General features: G+C 38.2%; 1 protein-coding gene across 3 annotated transcripts in view; it reads left to right on the top strand.

Annotated features, from left to right (window-relative positions):
- The window catches only part of LOC112050883 (mediator of RNA polymerase II transcription subunit 13), a 123,507-nt gene that overhangs the window by 65,718 nt on the left and 39,130 nt on the right, over positions 1-18,659 (top strand). For all 3 annotated transcript variants that reach the window (XM_052881863.1, XM_052881862.1, XM_052881864.1), the window contains exon 3: positions 15,837-15,921. In XM_052881863.1, coding sequence (XP_052737823.1) covers positions 15,837-15,921 — 85 coding nt within the window. The remainder of the gene's footprint in view (positions 1-15,836; positions 15,922-18,659) is intronic.

Below are 18,659 nucleotides of genomic sequence, written 5' to 3'. Positions count from 1 at the left end.
TTACAAGTTATCCCTTGACTACAATCTCAATAGGAGAAGGATGAAAATCTACACACCTTTCGGTTTATACACGACATCGTACCGGAACGCTAAATCGCTTGGCGGTACGTCTTTGCCGGTAGGGTGGTAACTAGCCACGAAGCCTCCCTCCAGCCAAAGCTAAGAATAACTATTAGGTGTATCAGTAGTAAGTGTATCAAGAGTTTGGTAACAACATGTAAAGCGGCGCCCAGTACGCGAGCGCGGGGTTGTTGAACGGTTGCGTCTGGGTCATTCCACGTCAAATCGACCAATAGTTGGACTCGACCCCTTTCGATTTGGATAAATTTTGGTCAGAAGTTTTCTTTTATCCTATAACGAAGTTCTGCCGAAGAAAAAAAATTAAAAATTTTTTTTTCAAAAGTTATGCAAAATCCAAAATTTCACTATTTTCCATATTTTTTAAATTTATGTTTTAAAAATCTCGAAAACTATTGCAATTAAAAAAATCGCTTATGGTAAACTTCAAAGGGGATACTTGGGGCTATTAAAAAAGAAAAAATTCAAAAAAAAATTTTGAAAAATCTCCAATTTGTGAAATTTTGAATTTTTGAAAATTGTCAAAATTGACCGTCGACAATAAATTTTTGGCTCAAATTTTTTTGTGTACTACCTTGTACCAATCTTAAAAGATCCTGAAATTTTTGGAACTGTGTTTTTTGTTTTTTCAAAAATATGAATTTTTGAAATTTGTTAAAAAAAAAATTTTTTTTTTTTAATTTTTTTTTTTATCAGTTTGGCGAATCGCGTAATTTTGATATTTTGAACAGTTGAAATTTCATTTAGTGGCATAATGATGAAAAAAAAACATTAATGATATTTGTTTATTATTGGTTATTAATTTATTTAATAGGGCTTTTTACGTGTTAGTTTACTTGACATTCTGTTACGAAAATTTTTTTTCTTCAATTCTTCAGTTACTGTTGTTGCTCCTTTTCTTTTTCTTAACCTGAAAAATGTTAATATGACTTAAATCTTTAAATCCAAACTTAAAATAGATAAAGTACTAACACAGAAATTTCAGATTTTTACCTGCTTTTAATATCTGGTTCTTCAACGAACTCGTAGATATCTGTATTTTTTAACCGGAAATCCTTTCCTTCCTCAGATGAGGATGAGGTTTTTACTCTCATCACATCACTTTTGTGATGATGAGAATTTCGGATTCCTTCGACTGGCAGAGCATTTTTAAATCTCTGGTTAAGTTTTTTTTGAGTACGCTGAATCTGCTCATTTGAAACAAAGTCACAATTGATTCCGTGAACATTTTCTTTTGCCCATTGGAATAGCTCATCAGGTGTTTGAATTTGGTCGTCAATTTTTTCTCATCATTATGCCACTAAATGAAATTTCAACTGTTCAAAATATCAAAATTACGCGATTCGCCAAACTGATTAAAAAAAAAAAAAATTAAGAAATTTTTTTTTAACAAATTTCAAAAATTCATATTTTTGAAAAAACAAAAAACACAGTTCCAAAAATTTCAGGATCTTTTAAGATTGGTACAAGGTAGTACACAAAAAAATTTGAGCCAAAAATTTATTGTCGACGGTCTATTTTGACAATTTTCAAAAATTCAAAATTTCACAAATTGGAGATTTTTCAAAATTTTTTTTTGGAAATTTTTTTTTTAATAGCCCCTAGTATCCCCTTTGAAGTTTACCATAATCGATTTTTTTAATTGCAATAGTTTTCGAGATTTTTAAAACATAAATTTAAAAAATATGGAAAATAGTGAAATTTTGGATTTTGCATAACTTTTGAAAAAAAAAATTTTAATTTTTTTTCTTCGGCAGAACTTCGTTATAGGATAAAAGAAAACTTCTGACCAAAATTTATCCAAATCGAAAGGGGTCGAGTCCAACTATTGGTCGATTTGACATGGAATGACCCGTCTGCATTAGGAGTTTTATTAATAAAACCTCCGCAGTAACGTATCGACGGCCATTTATCGACGCGCGCGCACCGCCCGAACGGTTATTGGTTGTCGATGGTTTTACCTCGATCACTTACAGTTCGTGCGCTGTAGCATGGTGCGGGGGCAGATTCACTCTTGCAAGATGCCGCGGTTCACGATAATAGTACGTATTATGAACGTCATACAGGCAACTGTCACCCGCACCATGGTACAGCGCACGAACTGTACACTGTGTTGTGTGTTCTTTGTGTTAATTTGGCTGTGTAATTTTTATTTATATTGTTAAAAAAAGTTACAATAATCATAAGTTCGTTTTCTTAACTCAATTGCGTTTGCCCCTTTGGATATAAAATATTCATGTAGACATCTTACTCATTGATTGGAACACTGAAAACTAACCACAGATGAATCATAATAATATAGAAGACAAAGTTCACAAAGCTCGTAAATCTAGATTAAAAATGGTTAATAATAATAGTTTGATAAGGAATTTTTAAGGTTTACTCGCAATTTATTTTTTCACATAGTAAGTTTGATTTAAAACATTTTTAAAATTAAACAGTTGTAGTCTCATGAAGATGAAGCTACTCACGGAAAATTAACTTGACAGTAATCAATTGTAAAAATACTCCACGGATCCTGGACTAATGGGCGAAGGTAGTTTCTACTCGTAATATCGGGCTTAGACCTTGTGAATATGTCTAAGTAGGTCTCGGTACCTACTTAGACATATTCACTGTCGAATGAACAACACTGCAAACAATGTATTTGCACGCCACTCATTGAACCGGTGGAAATAGAAACGGGCGTTATATTGCGGAAGTTCATAATGTGCAATGAATAATAAATTCACTTTGCCATTTTCCGGAGAAACCTTTGGAGAAAACGCCCTCGACGATCGTTTCGCTCCGACAGCGGGGCGTTTTCACGACACAGGAGTATTAGACTCGACAGTATACAATAGAATATTGCAATTGCTTGGAATAAAGAAAAAGAAAGAAAAAATCCTTATTAGAGCATTATGCCACACAACACAATTTGTTATTTTAATCGTCAGGACAATATCCTGCGTTGTGTGGCATAATCCAGTAAAGGAAAGGGATCGTCTGTACTTGGTTCTGAGAAAAAGCCCACAGCAAGTTTAGACGGAAATTTCCGGGAAATATTGTCAATTCTTAAAAATAATTTAATCAGTATTGCTCTTATTCGATTGAATAAAACCATTTCATATATTAAATCTATTCATTTTATTTACGTAAGAGGTGTGAACTTTCCGTTACATCCTATCTTAATAAAAAAAGGAAATTTTATCTCACTTCTTTCCCAGAACTTAATCAACCTCTGAAAGTATCTAAAATGAAATGAAAATTCATTCATTAGTGTCGTAGATTATCGTGAATAGATGTATAGATAAAAGGGAAATCAAAATACAGCACAGTCTACTAAACTAATAAAAGCTCCCAAGGTACTAGGTAGGTATGGATAACATTTTGTTAATGAGAGTTAACGTGAAACTGAAGAAGCGTCAGCAAACAAAAACATATTATTAAATATTATCATGTGCCTGTGAGAGGTTGCTAAGCAACGATATTTTGGTAAACGGAATTCGATATCGTACGCCTCGCCCTATATCACTTAAACTTATAACTTTTTTGAAACGATACGATTCTGCATTCGCTTGTAGTGTTATTTTACAACTAACAATAACCAGAGCAAAACCATAAAATAAAACATATGTACAAGAAGCTCGCAACAAGCTAATCGCGCAAAGCTCCCGAGCTTGCGAGTTGCAGGTTGCGGCGCGCGGGCGGGCGGGCGGCGGGCGGCGGGCGGCGGGGCGCGTGACGTCGCCGGGTGTTGGTGACGTCACACGCACGTGGGCGTGTGCGAGCGGGACGGCACGCCGCGGAGGGCGCGCGCGAATTGACAGATTTACACGCGCTCGATAGTATCTCTCTACTCGCGTGTAGGGTGGCCATCTGGGGCGGTTTTTATGGGACTTCGGAACAAATTATATTATCTGTTATTATTAGCTTTTTATGTATCGTTGTTTGTGAGTAGTAAGGTTTTTGGCACAGCCATTAAAACTTACGTCTAAAAGCGATGTATGATTTTTTTTATAAAAGTGCTTGTTAAGTAAAATACCGTAAAGCACGGTAACGGGAACTAAAGTAAACTTTTTATTAAGACTAAATTAAATATTACTATAAAAAATTTATTTCGTCGTTTTTTCATTCAACTTATTAGTTTGCAGACGTTGCTTATAAGTTTGCAGACGTTAAGTTAATAACCTGAAACGCTTCATTATTCATTAATAAACTTATTGTTAATTTTTATGGTTTATTAATAACTATAACTATTACACAATGTTTTGAAGTCAAATCATAACACGCTTAAACAGCTCGCTTATGAAGTCGTCGTATTACGCCTATAAAGTTGGATGAAGAGTAAAAATAAGAATGGCATCCACGATCGAGATCCCAAAAAAACGCTTGAAGTTGAGATGGTAAGATAGCAGTTGTGCCAGTGACGGCAAAAGGCAAAGGCGGGCGGCGTACGGCGTATTGGAAACAGTGGAGGCAGATGGAAACTGCATGTGGGCGTTGTAAACACCACATTATTTCCTCTCGTGTATGAAGTAAAAGTTCATCCAGAACGCCTCAGTGCCTGAAGACGAAATTTGTTGGAGTTGATTGCTAACTACGGGCCTCATAAGAAGAAGAAGTCACTCAGCGGGCGATGGTGTGAGCTATGCTCGGTGAATATACGCGTTATCAAATCAGAAATGAGGAGATCGAGGAACCAAAGTCTCCGACGTAGCTCAACGAGTCTCAAAGCTGAAGTCGCTATGGACGGGGCTCGTAGTTGGTAGAGATGGACGTTGACGTCTCATGGTGTTGGAATGGCTTCTCAGAACTGGAATGTGCAGTGTTGGTCGACTAGGTGGACCGATGACACCAAGTGAAAGATATAGGACATCCCATAGAAACCTACATAATGCCACGTAGCCTCAACGGCAACTATACTAAAGACTCAAAAAACAGTTTAGCTTGTAGTAGTAAGCACGGCGGAAATATTGCCACGGTTGAAACTCTCAGAAGTGATTCGTTTGAATCACTTAAACTCGAACATGTTTAGATTGTGGCTTACCGGTCACCGCTCCGTTTGCCGGCGGCGGCCAAAGGCAGCAGCGCTAGGCCGACCGCCGAGCGGCGCAAACTGTAAACAAGGCGCGCGCACCACGCGGCGCGACGTTGCCGCCCCGCGCCGCCCGCCGCCCGACGCCGCCCGCCCAAGCCGCGCAAGTGTTTACTTGCATACTTGCTGGCTTTACACGCGTTGCTAGTTCGTAGCAAGCTGATTGATTGTTGACTTTTTTTATTTATTTTTATTATAATATGATAAGTTAGTCCATGACTAATATCCCGATGTTATATGACGATGCAGTTTAATAAGATAGAAGCGGGCTTACTTAGAAGAGGTACAAGTTTATTCTACCCATACCTCTGAAGGTTTCTACGCGGCATCGTACCGGAACGCTTAATAGACTAGGGAAAATGAAAAAAAGACATTAGCTATATACATGATCTGTCGTCATTTAGGAATAATAGATCTTACAAGAGTGAATTGCTGTTCTTTGGTATCGCTAAAACTCTAAAGATAATTTGACCGATTTTTCGGATATGTTCCACTGTACTTGAGTGCGATTTCCATGCATTCCTTAATTACTTAAATTCGATAAATTGTGCTCTTGATTAGTTAGTTTGTAACTGAACGGTTTTAACAGTATAGAGTTTAAAAAATATATTTAATTTCGTCTAACCTAAAGCTACATATTATGACTGACAGTCAAGCAACTTCCTTTTGCAACATTGATAATAATTGCTCCACAGTTAGCATTGTTGGTCCCTTATTCTGCAGAATCTATACTAATATTATAAAGCTGAAGAGTTTGTTTGTTTGGTTGAACTAGCTAATCTCAGAAACTACTGGTCCGATTTGAAAAAATGTTTCAGTGTTAGGTAGCCCATTTATTGAGGAAGGCTATAGGCTATATATTATCCCCGTATTCCTACAGGAATGGGTACTACGCGGGTGAAACCGCGCGGTGTAAGCTAGTTAGTTTATACAGCAAAAGTATTCGCGTAAGCTGCTAACAAGCCCTCAACAGGTCCCCCCCTACTCCGTCGGTAGGGCGCGGTGGGGGTGCCCCGATCACTGCATTGCTTATACTTTTCGTAAGTCCTCATCGATGTGCCCTAAAAGCCTACATAACTCAATTTTGTATTACGGTTTTGACCCTATTTTAACATATACCTACTAGTTTTGTATTAGATTTTTTTTACTGAGGTCGGCTAGAACAATACTTTTCTCGAAGGATACAACATATTTTTTAGTGGGTTCTATTGGTAAAATGTACATAGTGAAGCAGAAAATAAAATGTTTATAAACTAGTTAATTCGATAAATGTAATATATCATAATAATTCATGCAAACTTCTTGCCTAAATATTATATCCTAGGTGGATAATGTATACAGTATAGATTATAGAAAATAATTTAGAATAAGAAGGGCAAATACAATTTTGTAGAAAAAAGCAACATAACTGAAGGTTCCTAAACAATCGCCAAATCATATCAACCGATTTATTTTTATATGGCGCGATTTGAATATTATAATAATATTATCGTGTTGAAAAACGCATGATTTTATTTTAGCTCCTCATTGTGATTCAAGGTCGATTAGGTTCAGTTTAAATGTAAATCGTCTGTAATTATTATTATACATATTATATGTATAAACATGAACATGTAATTGAGAAGAGCAAGTTTGTATCTGTAACCCAATCGATGAGGTGAATAACGATTTCCGCATTATTATAAGTTTTAACTGTCAGCTTAAAGGCGACCATCCACTAAACTCGTGCGAGGTAGATAGTCGAGAATTTTAAATCACACTTTGTGAGTCCTAGATTACTAACTAAAATATGTAGAGAAGCGAATGATATATCTGATGATAAGCTTGGGGTATTCCAATGCTTAAATCCGTCGTTCGTATGTTCAAGTAACTAAATGGTAGGCATATAAAAGCTCATAGCACAATACGATCTCTTTTTGCTAAAACTAATTTAGGTATCAGAAGATAATCCGTATCCCTATACTCAGGCGAGGCTTAGTAACGATTGCTTTTTGCGAAATATGAATTTTCGCCGTTCATTTTTTCACGATCGTCTGATACAAAATTTATAGAGATAATCTTCATTTAAGAAATAAAGTTGCGTTTCATTAATAAAGTAATTGATTTTGTGGATTTTAGTGCTGTTATTTATATAATAATAAGCAATCCTCTAAATTTGCAACACATGTTCCCTGCACAGCTTCAGTGGAAAAGCGTCTTGGAACTCTTGGACTTGGCTTTGTCTCACCTTCGCTTTCAAACAAACAGCGCAGTTGCAGTTGTTGTCTGGGCCGACAATAAAAAGAAATAAGTTATTTCGCAGTCGATTAGCCGGATATAATTACTGCTAGCTAGTTTTTGTGGATCAAAACGGGCTTTGTATACAAATCTTGTTTTTTTCCCCGCCGTTTTTGCTAATCGGCATTCGTGACATATGGAGCGTGGTATGCGGCGGCGCCTATATTGTACTATGTATTTTTCATGAACGCTGTGCATGTTGTTCATTTTTGTAAGAAAACTAATTTAAGAGTAGATAAAGAACTGTTTAATAAAGTTTAGGGCTGTATGAGACAAAGCTGGCTTTTGTTTACGATATGGTATGGTTGCGTGGACAAAAGGCTTATTTCGGTGGTCGCAAATTAGTGCTGTCTAGCATGTCCTTTTTGGCTAAGATGCAATTTCGTATGTCATTATGAGACATTTCGTAGAATGTCGAGATATCTTTCCCATCGCAACGAAAAAGAGCGATATTTTTGATTAGTTGGCCGATAAAATGTCGTTGATGCATGTTAAGCGATCCTTGGGTTAACGTCTTTAAAGTAATGTTTCTAGTATGCCATGAAGTTGCCTTGTTACAGGTGACTTTTTTCCATTCAAAATTAGATTTTTGCTTATAAAGGAAATATAGTTTTGTGGAATTACCAAAAAATTGTATGCCGTAATTTTGCCTTGTTATTGGTGACACTTCTCCACTCGGTATTAGATTCTTGCTTATTAAAGTTATTTATTTTTTGTCAAAATTTCCAAAATAAGTGTGGTAGGCAGGGCACGGCGCACGTGTCGCGGCGGCGCGTCTGCTATCGATCGGGCGGCGAGCGCGGCCGGCGGCGGCGCCGCGGCGGCACCCGCCAGCGCGCGACCTTGAACTCGCCGCCCGGTGCATTGCAACACTTATCTAATTGCATCCACGCGCCGTGTACGGTGTAACTAACGCCGCCCGCTGCTCTAGCGTCCGCCGCGGCCGGGACCGTTATGGCCCGGACCGAAACGTGGAATCTCGTTTTTCCGGAGCTTCAGGCATTCGCGCTTAACCGGATCGAACACAACAAATTGATCGTAATGTCCCGGCCTTAAAGCAGTCAGAAAATAGCATGGTATTTCTTTGTGCTGCCTTTCTATTACTTATTTCTCTTTCTCTACTTTTTTTGGCTCGTTCTCTTTCTTTTCTCCTTATAATAGCTCTGAGCATTTCTGAGCAGATATGTCAACGAGGATAAAAATGAAGTATACACGACGAACCCAATTTTTTGAGTCAAATGTTTTGCAAACAAATTATTAATCAAATCCTTGCTCTTTATAAAATTTAGAAAGAATAGAAAATAAAATATCCTAAACTATATACCTACTAGTACCTATCTATGTTGCATTTGTCAGCTGTTATCTCTGTGTATGTACGAACTCTATCGTAATCGGGCTGTTTTCATGCAATATTGATACCGTATCACCTGTATAATGCAATTGGCCGCTATGCTGTAAAAGTAACGATGCCTTTCCACCGGAGATCCTACTAAAGTTTGGTGTTATTCATTTTCTTAAGTTAGCTTAGCTTTGCTATTCTGTAGGTCTATAAGGCTCAGCACGACATATCTCGAAGACGAGAAAAAAACAAATGTCGACCAATAGCGGTGGAATGGGAAGCTCTCGTTCGTTGCGCTTCATCATCAACGACAGTGACCCATGCCATGTTCAGGTCACTGTTGTTGATGTGATTAATTATAATAGTAATATTTTTTTTTCTCTGGGCTAGAGATATGTCGTGGTGCGCATCATACATGGGCTTACTAGAAAGGCTATCAAAACTTATTGTAACTCGTAGAAGCGAGGAATGCAAGCGCGGGACGCGTGTTAGGGAAGTCGATTGTTACGCACTTGCGTTAATTTCGCTAGCATCGAACATCGCCGGTGGAAAGGCACCCTAAATTATTTGTATGTTATTGTCAACCGTTTGATTGTGTTGTCAGTTATTGACTCTACTAGACATCTAGTTCAGTGCTCAACTGCTCAGGGTCTTTGACCGCGGAATGTTTAGTAAGCAGGTATACGTACTGCTCATAATTAGTTTGAGTAATATTTTTGATAGCTTCCCAGATCAAGATCAAGCATAGAACTGATCTATCTCTTGTGCTGTACTATAACGGCTGTGGTGTGCACAGGGGTTTTAACTTAGGGGCTGTCAAAATTTGAGTGTTCTTAAAGTGAATAGGTTTGTAAGGGTAGGTAATCGCAGGTTCTCGTTATAGTAAGAGATGTCACGCGTTAACGACAGCAACTCTTTGACACCATTACAGTTCCGTACGAAATCTTTAGTTCTTTGATTTCTATGATTTTCCGAGCAACGACGGATCGTACCTCTTAAAACTTTGTTTCTAATTATACCTGCGCAGATGACCACTATTTTGGGTCATCTTACTTGCCGCATATACGAGTTATGAGAAGACCCATGTGCTACTATTCAGACCGGAACACCGCAAATGTTACGAAATGACACAAAGCTCTGATTCATATAGCTTCACTGCTGTTCAAAATCCTTACTGTGAACGGGAACTGTACAATCTCGTATCGTAATATACCGCTATGGTGGCGCGGTAGGTAAATAATAAGCTGTTAGTTATTACATACACGTATCGGGAGTCGGCGACGGCTCCACGGACGTTATAGTGGACGTGCGTACGAAGAGTTTAATTACATCGTTCTAACTCTTAAGACGAACAGGGGACTTGCTTAACTGTTTAGTGTTTATTATACACTAGCAGAAGCCTGAGACATCGCATGGAAGTAAAAAAGACTTTCATACTAAGTCTCCCTGCCTATTTCGTGTATATGCCTCAAAAAAGCCTTCCAAATGTACTTACAACTACAATTATAAGTTGATTACATTTTCAATGCGTTCTTTCGCTCGTTGCAGACGGTACGGAGACTGTTGAGGACATATTTTTTCCAGGAGGTAACCTGACCAGACAATAATCGCGATGTTTGGCTTAACCCAGAAAAGAGGCCCAGTATACTACATGCTACATCTTCCTTGCAGAAAGAAGCCTGGTAATTTTAGCTGTGAATGAACAATTTTACAATTGGAACCGCAAAGTTCTCTGCAATTAATACAAAATTGCCGTCAAATTTGCTTGATCGTGGTATCTTCCATGAAATAAATTCCTTCCAAGAAAGAAAGAATTTTTCAGCTGGAATTGCGCAGTCCTCTATATAGTATACATCTATGGTATAGTGTTATTGTAAATGCCGTCAAATTCGCTCGATCGTGGTATCTTCCAAGGCCGTTGCCGTTGGCTCGCGGTGCCGTTACCGGTAACGGGTGAAGCCGGTCACGACTGAGGTCGCGGTGCCATCAGATAGGCCGCGCCGAGCGCTCCGCCGCCGATCGATAGCCGATGGATGTATCACTTATCTATGGCGTTACGGTTTACGGGGAACACCTTATTATTGCGGTAAACTCCCGCAACGTCGCGCAATAGTTTGATAGTGAAATGTTGTAGGTACTAGGCTGTGAACCTTGTTAGTTTAGATAGCTTAAGGGCTTTTAAATCATGAGAAAGTCCTGGGTCGGATAGTGAAATAACGATCTTTTCTCTTTTCCAAGAAATTCTTAGTAACAACTCAGTACTTCAAAAAGAAATTGTTAAAGCTGTAATTGAATCCTACAACAATGAATTATTTTTTCACGTAGTTTTCAAAAATGGACATTGCCAAACTAAATATGACCGACATCCTTTCTTGTGCTACACCCCCGTGCCTGTTAGTAAATCTCGTCGCAGAAATTACTATCAGAAACAGACAGAAAGGATATGTTGTTTTATAATATGCACTGATACTCGTAGGTTACTCAATAAGTCTGTAAGTCAATAGCTACCTTAAGTACTCGACTGCGTTCCATTGGTACGTCCGCAATTTCTCTTATGTCAGCCACTGACGATCTCACATGCCTGCAGCGCTAACGGCTTGACGTTATGTAAAACTGATCGTGTGTTGGTCGTGATCGACATAATGTCAGCGATCAACACATGATCAGTTTTATCGGCATGTGAGATTACTGATCGTCATTGGCTGACATTAGAGTTGCTTAGTAAGGGTGTGGCCAGATGTTTAGGATCCGCGCGCGGCGCTGGAGTCGGTCCAAGCGGCTCGCGGCGAGGCCTTGACATTCGCTCCAGGTGCGCGCGCCATCACAGCGGCGCTGAACTAGTTTTTCCACTATCTAGCGCATGCTGACTTAGGTGACGAATACATTTCACAACTTTATAGCGTTGCCACCTGTTTTGTTCGCATTTTTCGCTTATGTTGCCTGGTATGACCTCGTTCAAGAAGAAAATGCTACATAAATTAGAAGTTGCGTATAGTATAGTCCTCTGTTATTTGGTCCGAACTTCGTTGAATATAATGTGTATGTATTAATGTATTTTGTCTTAGTGAAATGAAGTAGAAAGTTTGTGATTATTTTAATGAATAATTAGATATTATTATTGGAACTAAAATGCGGTTTTGTTACATATATAGACACTATAATGCAGGTATACTAAGAACGAAATGATGTGATTTACAATCAACATTTTTATAATTAACGAAAACATAAAATTACCGGTATTCTGTTAGGAAAATTTTAAAGATATCTACATAGGATAGATGAATAATGAACTTATTTTCATATACTCTATAACTCGTGTATTATTTACTTATTACAATACAACTAGGTAATGCGTCAATACATAATTTGTTTACATCGCATCTGTGGAATGGTGACATTACACTTAATATGGAAAAACATCTAAAGTTAATAGAATTCAAACCAACCCTGAGAATAAATCCATATGGAAATCTCGATAGCTCCACGGTTGATGAATCTGACTCAAATCTTAACTATGAGTAGCTCAATCTTCTTGCTCAGTTGATGGGGAAGGTAGAATAGAATAGTAGCCATAATTAAAAAAAAAACGATTGCTAATTTTATTTACTAGCAGATGCTTCACGGTTTACTCGCATAGTTTCCGTTTCTGTGGGAATATGGGGATAAAACATAGCCAATTGATTCTCACAAATAACTTTTGTTTTCTATTTGTTAAAAATGTTTCAAAGGTTCAGTAGATCTGTTTGTAGGGGTAATCTATTACCCATTACCCCTACATCTATGGATTACCCCTACATCCTGACAAACTTTATCTCTTTCTAAATTATGATAGACTAGCAGATGCCGCGCGGTTTCACCCGCGTGGTTCCCGTTCGCGTAAGAATACGGGGATAATATATAGCCTATAGCCTTCTTCGATAAATGGGCTATCAAACACTGAAAGAATTTTACAAATCGGCCCAGTAGTTCCTGAGATTAGCGCGTTCAACCAAACAAACTCTTCAGCTTTATAATATTCTAAATTATGATAGATTAACAAAAAATATCAAACCGGTGCCAGACTTGCAATGAAAGCAATCAACAAAAATATTGAAACTGTGCTGTTTAATTAAGCAATTCGTACTCTCATATTGTTGGTTAGATACTAAAATATAGTATTTATTATACATGTAGTATATAGTAGTAATTTTATACACGGCACAGCATCCGAGCGAGAGGACGGAGGTGAGTACTGCGAGCAGTTAAGGTTGTCAAGGGCGTCAAGTAACAAGGCACAGGCAGTATCCGCGGCATGAGCATAATTAATTAATTAGCTAATTACATGTCTCCACTCTACATTAAACGACACACGACTACCAGTAGCGTGCACAAAGCTTTTAACTAGGGTAGGCGTTATACGAAATGGAGCAGTGCATTTTTACATGTGTACAAGTGAATGTATGTTTTTTTATAAATCGCGCAGAAACAATTGGAGTTTTCTAGGAATTATCACTGTACCGAAATCATTTCAGCGGCTTAGTCGTGAAAAGTAACAGACAGATAGACAGACATACCTACTTTCATACTTACTTTATAGGCGGTCTCATTATTTACAATCAGGCGTGATTGCAGCTAAGCGCTTGCTTATAAAATGAAAAAAAAAGAAGCTTTCGCGTTCATATTATTAGTGTGGAGAGTGGATATACGGATTATAAATTACAATGCCCTAGTAGGTAAACCGATCCGAAAGTGTGTAAGTAGGCCCTGAAGAGATTTCCTTTACATAATAAGTTCAACCGTAGTACCTAGCTCGTAATACTCGTAATATCGATCTAATTTTTAGATTTAAATTCATAATATAAATACATAATAAGCAAAAAAGAAAATGTAGGTGGATATAGGTTTATTGAACGTTCTTACAATATACAGCCTACCGTAAGACTAGTGTAGCCTACCGTAAGACTAGTGGAACACCTTTTGTAGTCCCCCATCCGCGCCTACATCACGTTGAAACAATCTTGACAACGCCAACAACAACGTAAAAGGTAACAAAATTAGCTTGTTTACTCAACGGATTCTATTACGATAAAACTAAAGTGGAAAATTCAATGTCAATTAAATTGTTAGCGGAGCGGGTGCATGTGTGTCGCTGGTCACACGACAAACACAGACACGTGCGGCGTGCAGCGCGTGACGTCACCGGGGTCGCCCCCGCCCGCCGGGGGGTAGCGGGCGGCGGGGGCGGTGCGGGGCGGCAACGTCGCGCGCAAGGTTTGTTTTCACCGTTCACGTCGGTCCGTCGGTCGACGCGTCGCAGTCCACGCATGGAGCGCCGATGCGACGATAGGGCGGGCTTATCTTCAGATTGCGATTTGCGAATGCAACAGCGGAGTAGACGGCTATTTCGGGCGTTGCCTTGCCGATGCAACAGAAGTTGTTGCCTGTTTATTTAGAAATTCGCACTTGCGTTTAATTGATGCGTTCGAAATTATTTTAATTTTTTGTAAATAATTTTTAGTTTATTTAACAGAGATTTTTGTCAAAAATCGCCCTAACATATTTATAAATTATAACAGAACCTCGCAGTTTCATTCGCGGCTGGATATATGGGGATAAAATATATAGTCCATCTGATAAATCAGCTTTATATTGCTGAAAGAAATTTTCAAATCTGTCCAGTAGTTCTAAGATTTTACATACAAAAATACGAATCTTTCCTCTTTATAATATTAGTGTAGATTATTATTGGAATTTTCTAATCAGGCAGTATGTAAATGCCTCACCAGTACGTTTCATTGACGTGTCGACATTGAGAGATCAGACGGAACAACATGGCAATGTTTTCCACTATGAATTCTAATTAGGCCAGTGTTGTTGATACTGGTACATATGAATAGATCTAACTCGATCATAATATAAGATAAGATCTTTGTTTGAGCCACGACTTTATACTATTGTGTACTAGTACAATGTCAAGGCAATATCTTTATATCTAGCTAGTAGGTAGATACCTACTTGGATACTTTAGAATGCGTTTGCGCATTATTTAGTTGTCTATGTTATTATTTTCTAGATCGGAAGTCTTTTTAAGTGATTTTTTTTTATTCTTTACAAGTTAGCCCTTGACTACAATCTCACCTGATGGTAAGTGATGATGCAGTATTAGATAGAAGCGGGCTAACTTGTTAGGAGGAGGTTGAAAATCCATACCCCGTTCGGTTTCTACACGGCATCATACCGGAATGCTAAATCGCTTGGCGGTACGTCGTAGGGTGGTAACTAGCCACACCCAAAGCCTCCCACCAACCAGACCTGGACCAATTAAGAAAATCTCAATCTGCCCAGCCGGGGATCGAACCCAGGACCTCCATTTTGTAAATCCACCGCGCATACCACTGCGCCACGGAGGCCGTCAATATGATGATGTTTCGTAGGCAGAAGTCTAGGTTATTTCTCACTGTATTCTTAAATAGGAAAATTTAGGTAGGATTGTTATTTAGCCCCTAAATCGTTGCACCACTTGGACAATTGATCGTGCTATTATTTTTTACATGTATTAAGAAGATAAACTTTTTTTCCTACGTTCGTCCTACGTGTAAACTTATGGTTATGTTGTTCAAGTTTTATACTTGAGTACTAGCGTAAATAAATCTTTTAATTAAAAAAATCTCTATGAAGTAGGTATGTCGACGCGTGACCTGCTTGATATATGCACAGAATTCTATAAAGTTACAAATATTTATTGTATTTCATATTTGTCTGAACTCTTTCTATGAACAACCAACCCATCAACCCATATTCGGCTCACTGCTGAGCTCGAGTCTGCTCACAGAATGAGAGGGGTAAGGCCAATAGTTCACCACGCTGGCCCAATGCTGATTGGCAGACTTCACGTGATATTTAATTTCTTAAAATGCACACAACTGAAAAGTTGGAGGTGCATGCCCCGGACCAGATTCGAAACCACATCCTCCGGAATCGGAGGCAGAGGTCATATCCACTGGGCTATTACGGCTCTTTATGTTTATGGATAAGGTTTAGGTGATTGAATATATTTTTTTTTAAATGTTTTTTTTTTATTTCCAGAAGGCGACCAAGGCTCATGGGAGAGCGGGCTGTCGTACGAGTGCCGCTCGCTGCTGTTCAAGGCGCTGCACAACCTGATCGAGAGGTGGGTACCTTACATACCTACGTATCATATCACATGCGCATTGCGTTACGTTACATGTTATATTATACGTGTGTGTAACCTTCATGCGTTGAGAACTCTTGTTCTTCGATGAAAATTCTTGCTCAGTTGCATTGGGTTAGGCAAAAATTAATTAATTAAAAATTCGGCTCACTTGAGCACGAGTCTACTAAGAATAAAAGGGGTTATAGCTTGGCGAGGGGGAGGAAACGACTGCGCGGGTTTAAAGTCGTGCGCGCGGGGCAGACGTTGGAAGTGAGGTGCATCAGTTGTGGTTTTATCTGTCATCGCCTCCCGGCCTCCGCGGACCATTGGAAGTGTTACGAACAAATTTTCCAAGCTATAAGTCATTTGGTGGACTATTAAGTCCATCGCGCTGGCCCGCTGCGTATTGGCATACTTTATACACGTAGAGATTTAAAACAAAATCTCTGGTGATATGCAGGTTTCCTCACCATGTTCCTTCACCGTTTGAGACACGTGATATTTAATTTCTTAAAATACACACAACTGTAAAACTTCGGACCGTAAGAGGTGAATAAAGAGTAAAGGATAACAAAATAATCGCTTATATCCTTGGTATGTCATTGCTCCTATGCCTTATCTAATTCCAGTTAGCAGCAAGAGAGATATATAGTGCGGTTGAAACTGTGGGAAATGTTTAATAGTAAATAGTAATAATAAATCGCCAACATCCTGCTGCTAAAATGTAAACAAACGTAAAAATAACGTTGCAATAATAGAATTACGAGGTCTATAGTTAGTTTTTTTTGTTGATTTGATAACAATAAGCAATCGTAGCTAATCAGGCGATGATAAGATAATATACAATCTTTATTAGGTAGTTAGGAAAGTTGATACGTTATTTGAAATCGTAACGCACGTTTTTTTTTTTATTTCTCGTTTAATATATTTGCTAACAATGAATAATAATATATATTTTTTTTGTTGCCGGGGAGGAAACAATAGGGTAGTTGACTCATATCTTTAATGTAAACAATATTGATTTCGTGTAGTACATGAAATAAGGGTCCGAAAAATATCGATATTTATAAAAGTTAAGGATTTCTTATGAAACTTAATTTAAAAATCATGTATTTTTTTCAAATTTTCCAAATGTCTAAAAAGCTGGCTTCCATATTGTGACGTCACAATGTTACTTGATGTACTGAAAGTCAAACTAATTGACTAATATTTTTGTCAAACGCCGATTTTGTCCGTTTGTAAAGGATTTGATATAGTCGTCATGAAACAGTTGAAATATAGACCATCATGGCCGACAGGCTCGTATTGTCAAAAACGTATCTAAAAACTAAAATTTTCATGTAATCACGTCTCAAAAAAATATGAAAAATAATTTTTCAATCTAGTTTAATGAACTATTGAAGACCAATTAAAAAAAGTGTCAACTAGGTTATTTTAATTGAAGGGGAAAGGAAATATTGGTAATATTTAAAAGATATACGTAAGACCAATTTAAAATATACATATACGACGATAGGTGTAATTCCCTAATCGATCTAAAAACAAAGGCATACAAAGTGTTGTGAATCGTTTGCAACGTATTCGCAACTCGCAGCCGCTATACCGGTTCGCGCGGCGAGTTCTGCTCCACGCAACTGCACTGGGGATTGAGAGCCTTATCGTACATTGCGCAACCGATGGTTTTTCCTACCGCGTACTTTCGTTGCACAGTTTTTCTTGTTTATTGGTTCGCTCTTGACTTAATAACGACATTTTGACGGCCTCCGTGGCGCAGTGGTATGCGCCGTGGATTTACAAGACGGAGGTCCTGGGTTCGATCCCCGGCTGGGGAGTTTGAGATTTTTCTTAATTTGTCCAGGTCTGGCTGGTGGGAGGCTTCGGCCGTGACTAGTTACCACCCTACCGGCTAAGACGTACCGCCAAGCGATTTAGCGTTCCGGTACGATGCCGTGTAGAAACCGACAGGGGTGTGGATTTTCATCCTCCTCCTAACAAGTTAGCCCGCTTCCATCTTAGACTGCATCATCACTTACCATCAGGTGAGATTGTAGCCAAGGGCTAACTTGTAAAAAATAAAAAAAAAAAGACATCTTTGTCGTTGGATCTAGGCAAACTTGCCGAACTGGGATAGAGGACTGACTCCTCTATTTGTAAAAGCTGGGACGTCGTCGCTTGGATAGAGAACTGACCAAGTGACCGACTCAAATAGTTCAGTTGTACTTAAAATTAGCGGGAAATTCCAGGAATGGCCTGAAGAGAGCGGTTTTTTATATAATAATATAAAAAAAACCTCTACTCATAACCCTTACTGGCATTGTATCGGAACTTTTAACAATTTTGCCAAAATCTAACACAAAAATGATGAGTTAAAGAAAAATACATAATTTTCTCGTTGATGTAGAAATACCTACAAATTAATCTGTTCTATATCATTAATGTGGTATGTCCAGTATCTGATCTTTGTTAATTAATTAATTGATCAATTCAACAATTCTTATATAAAAAGCTTTAACGATCATCATAAAACAACTTAATAACCCGAGATTAGTCATAAAACTCTAAACACGATAATTAAATTGTCTCTCACCTACCCCTTTTTATATACGATCCAACTTGAGAATTAATAACGTTAAAGGAGTCAAAAATTATTTTAAAAAATCTGTAATTTTTTTTTCACTAGCCAGTCTAAACATTGTACCTGTTTTTCATATTTGCAACTCACGCACTTAACTTCA

This window comes from Bicyclus anynana, chromosome 5, assembly GCF_947172395.1.
Source record: "Bicyclus anynana chromosome 5, ilBicAnyn1.1, whole genome shotgun sequence".
NCBI lineage: Eukaryota > Metazoa > Arthropoda > Insecta > Lepidoptera > Nymphalidae > Bicyclus > Bicyclus anynana.
This window is presented reverse-complemented; position numbering and strand designations above follow the sequence as displayed.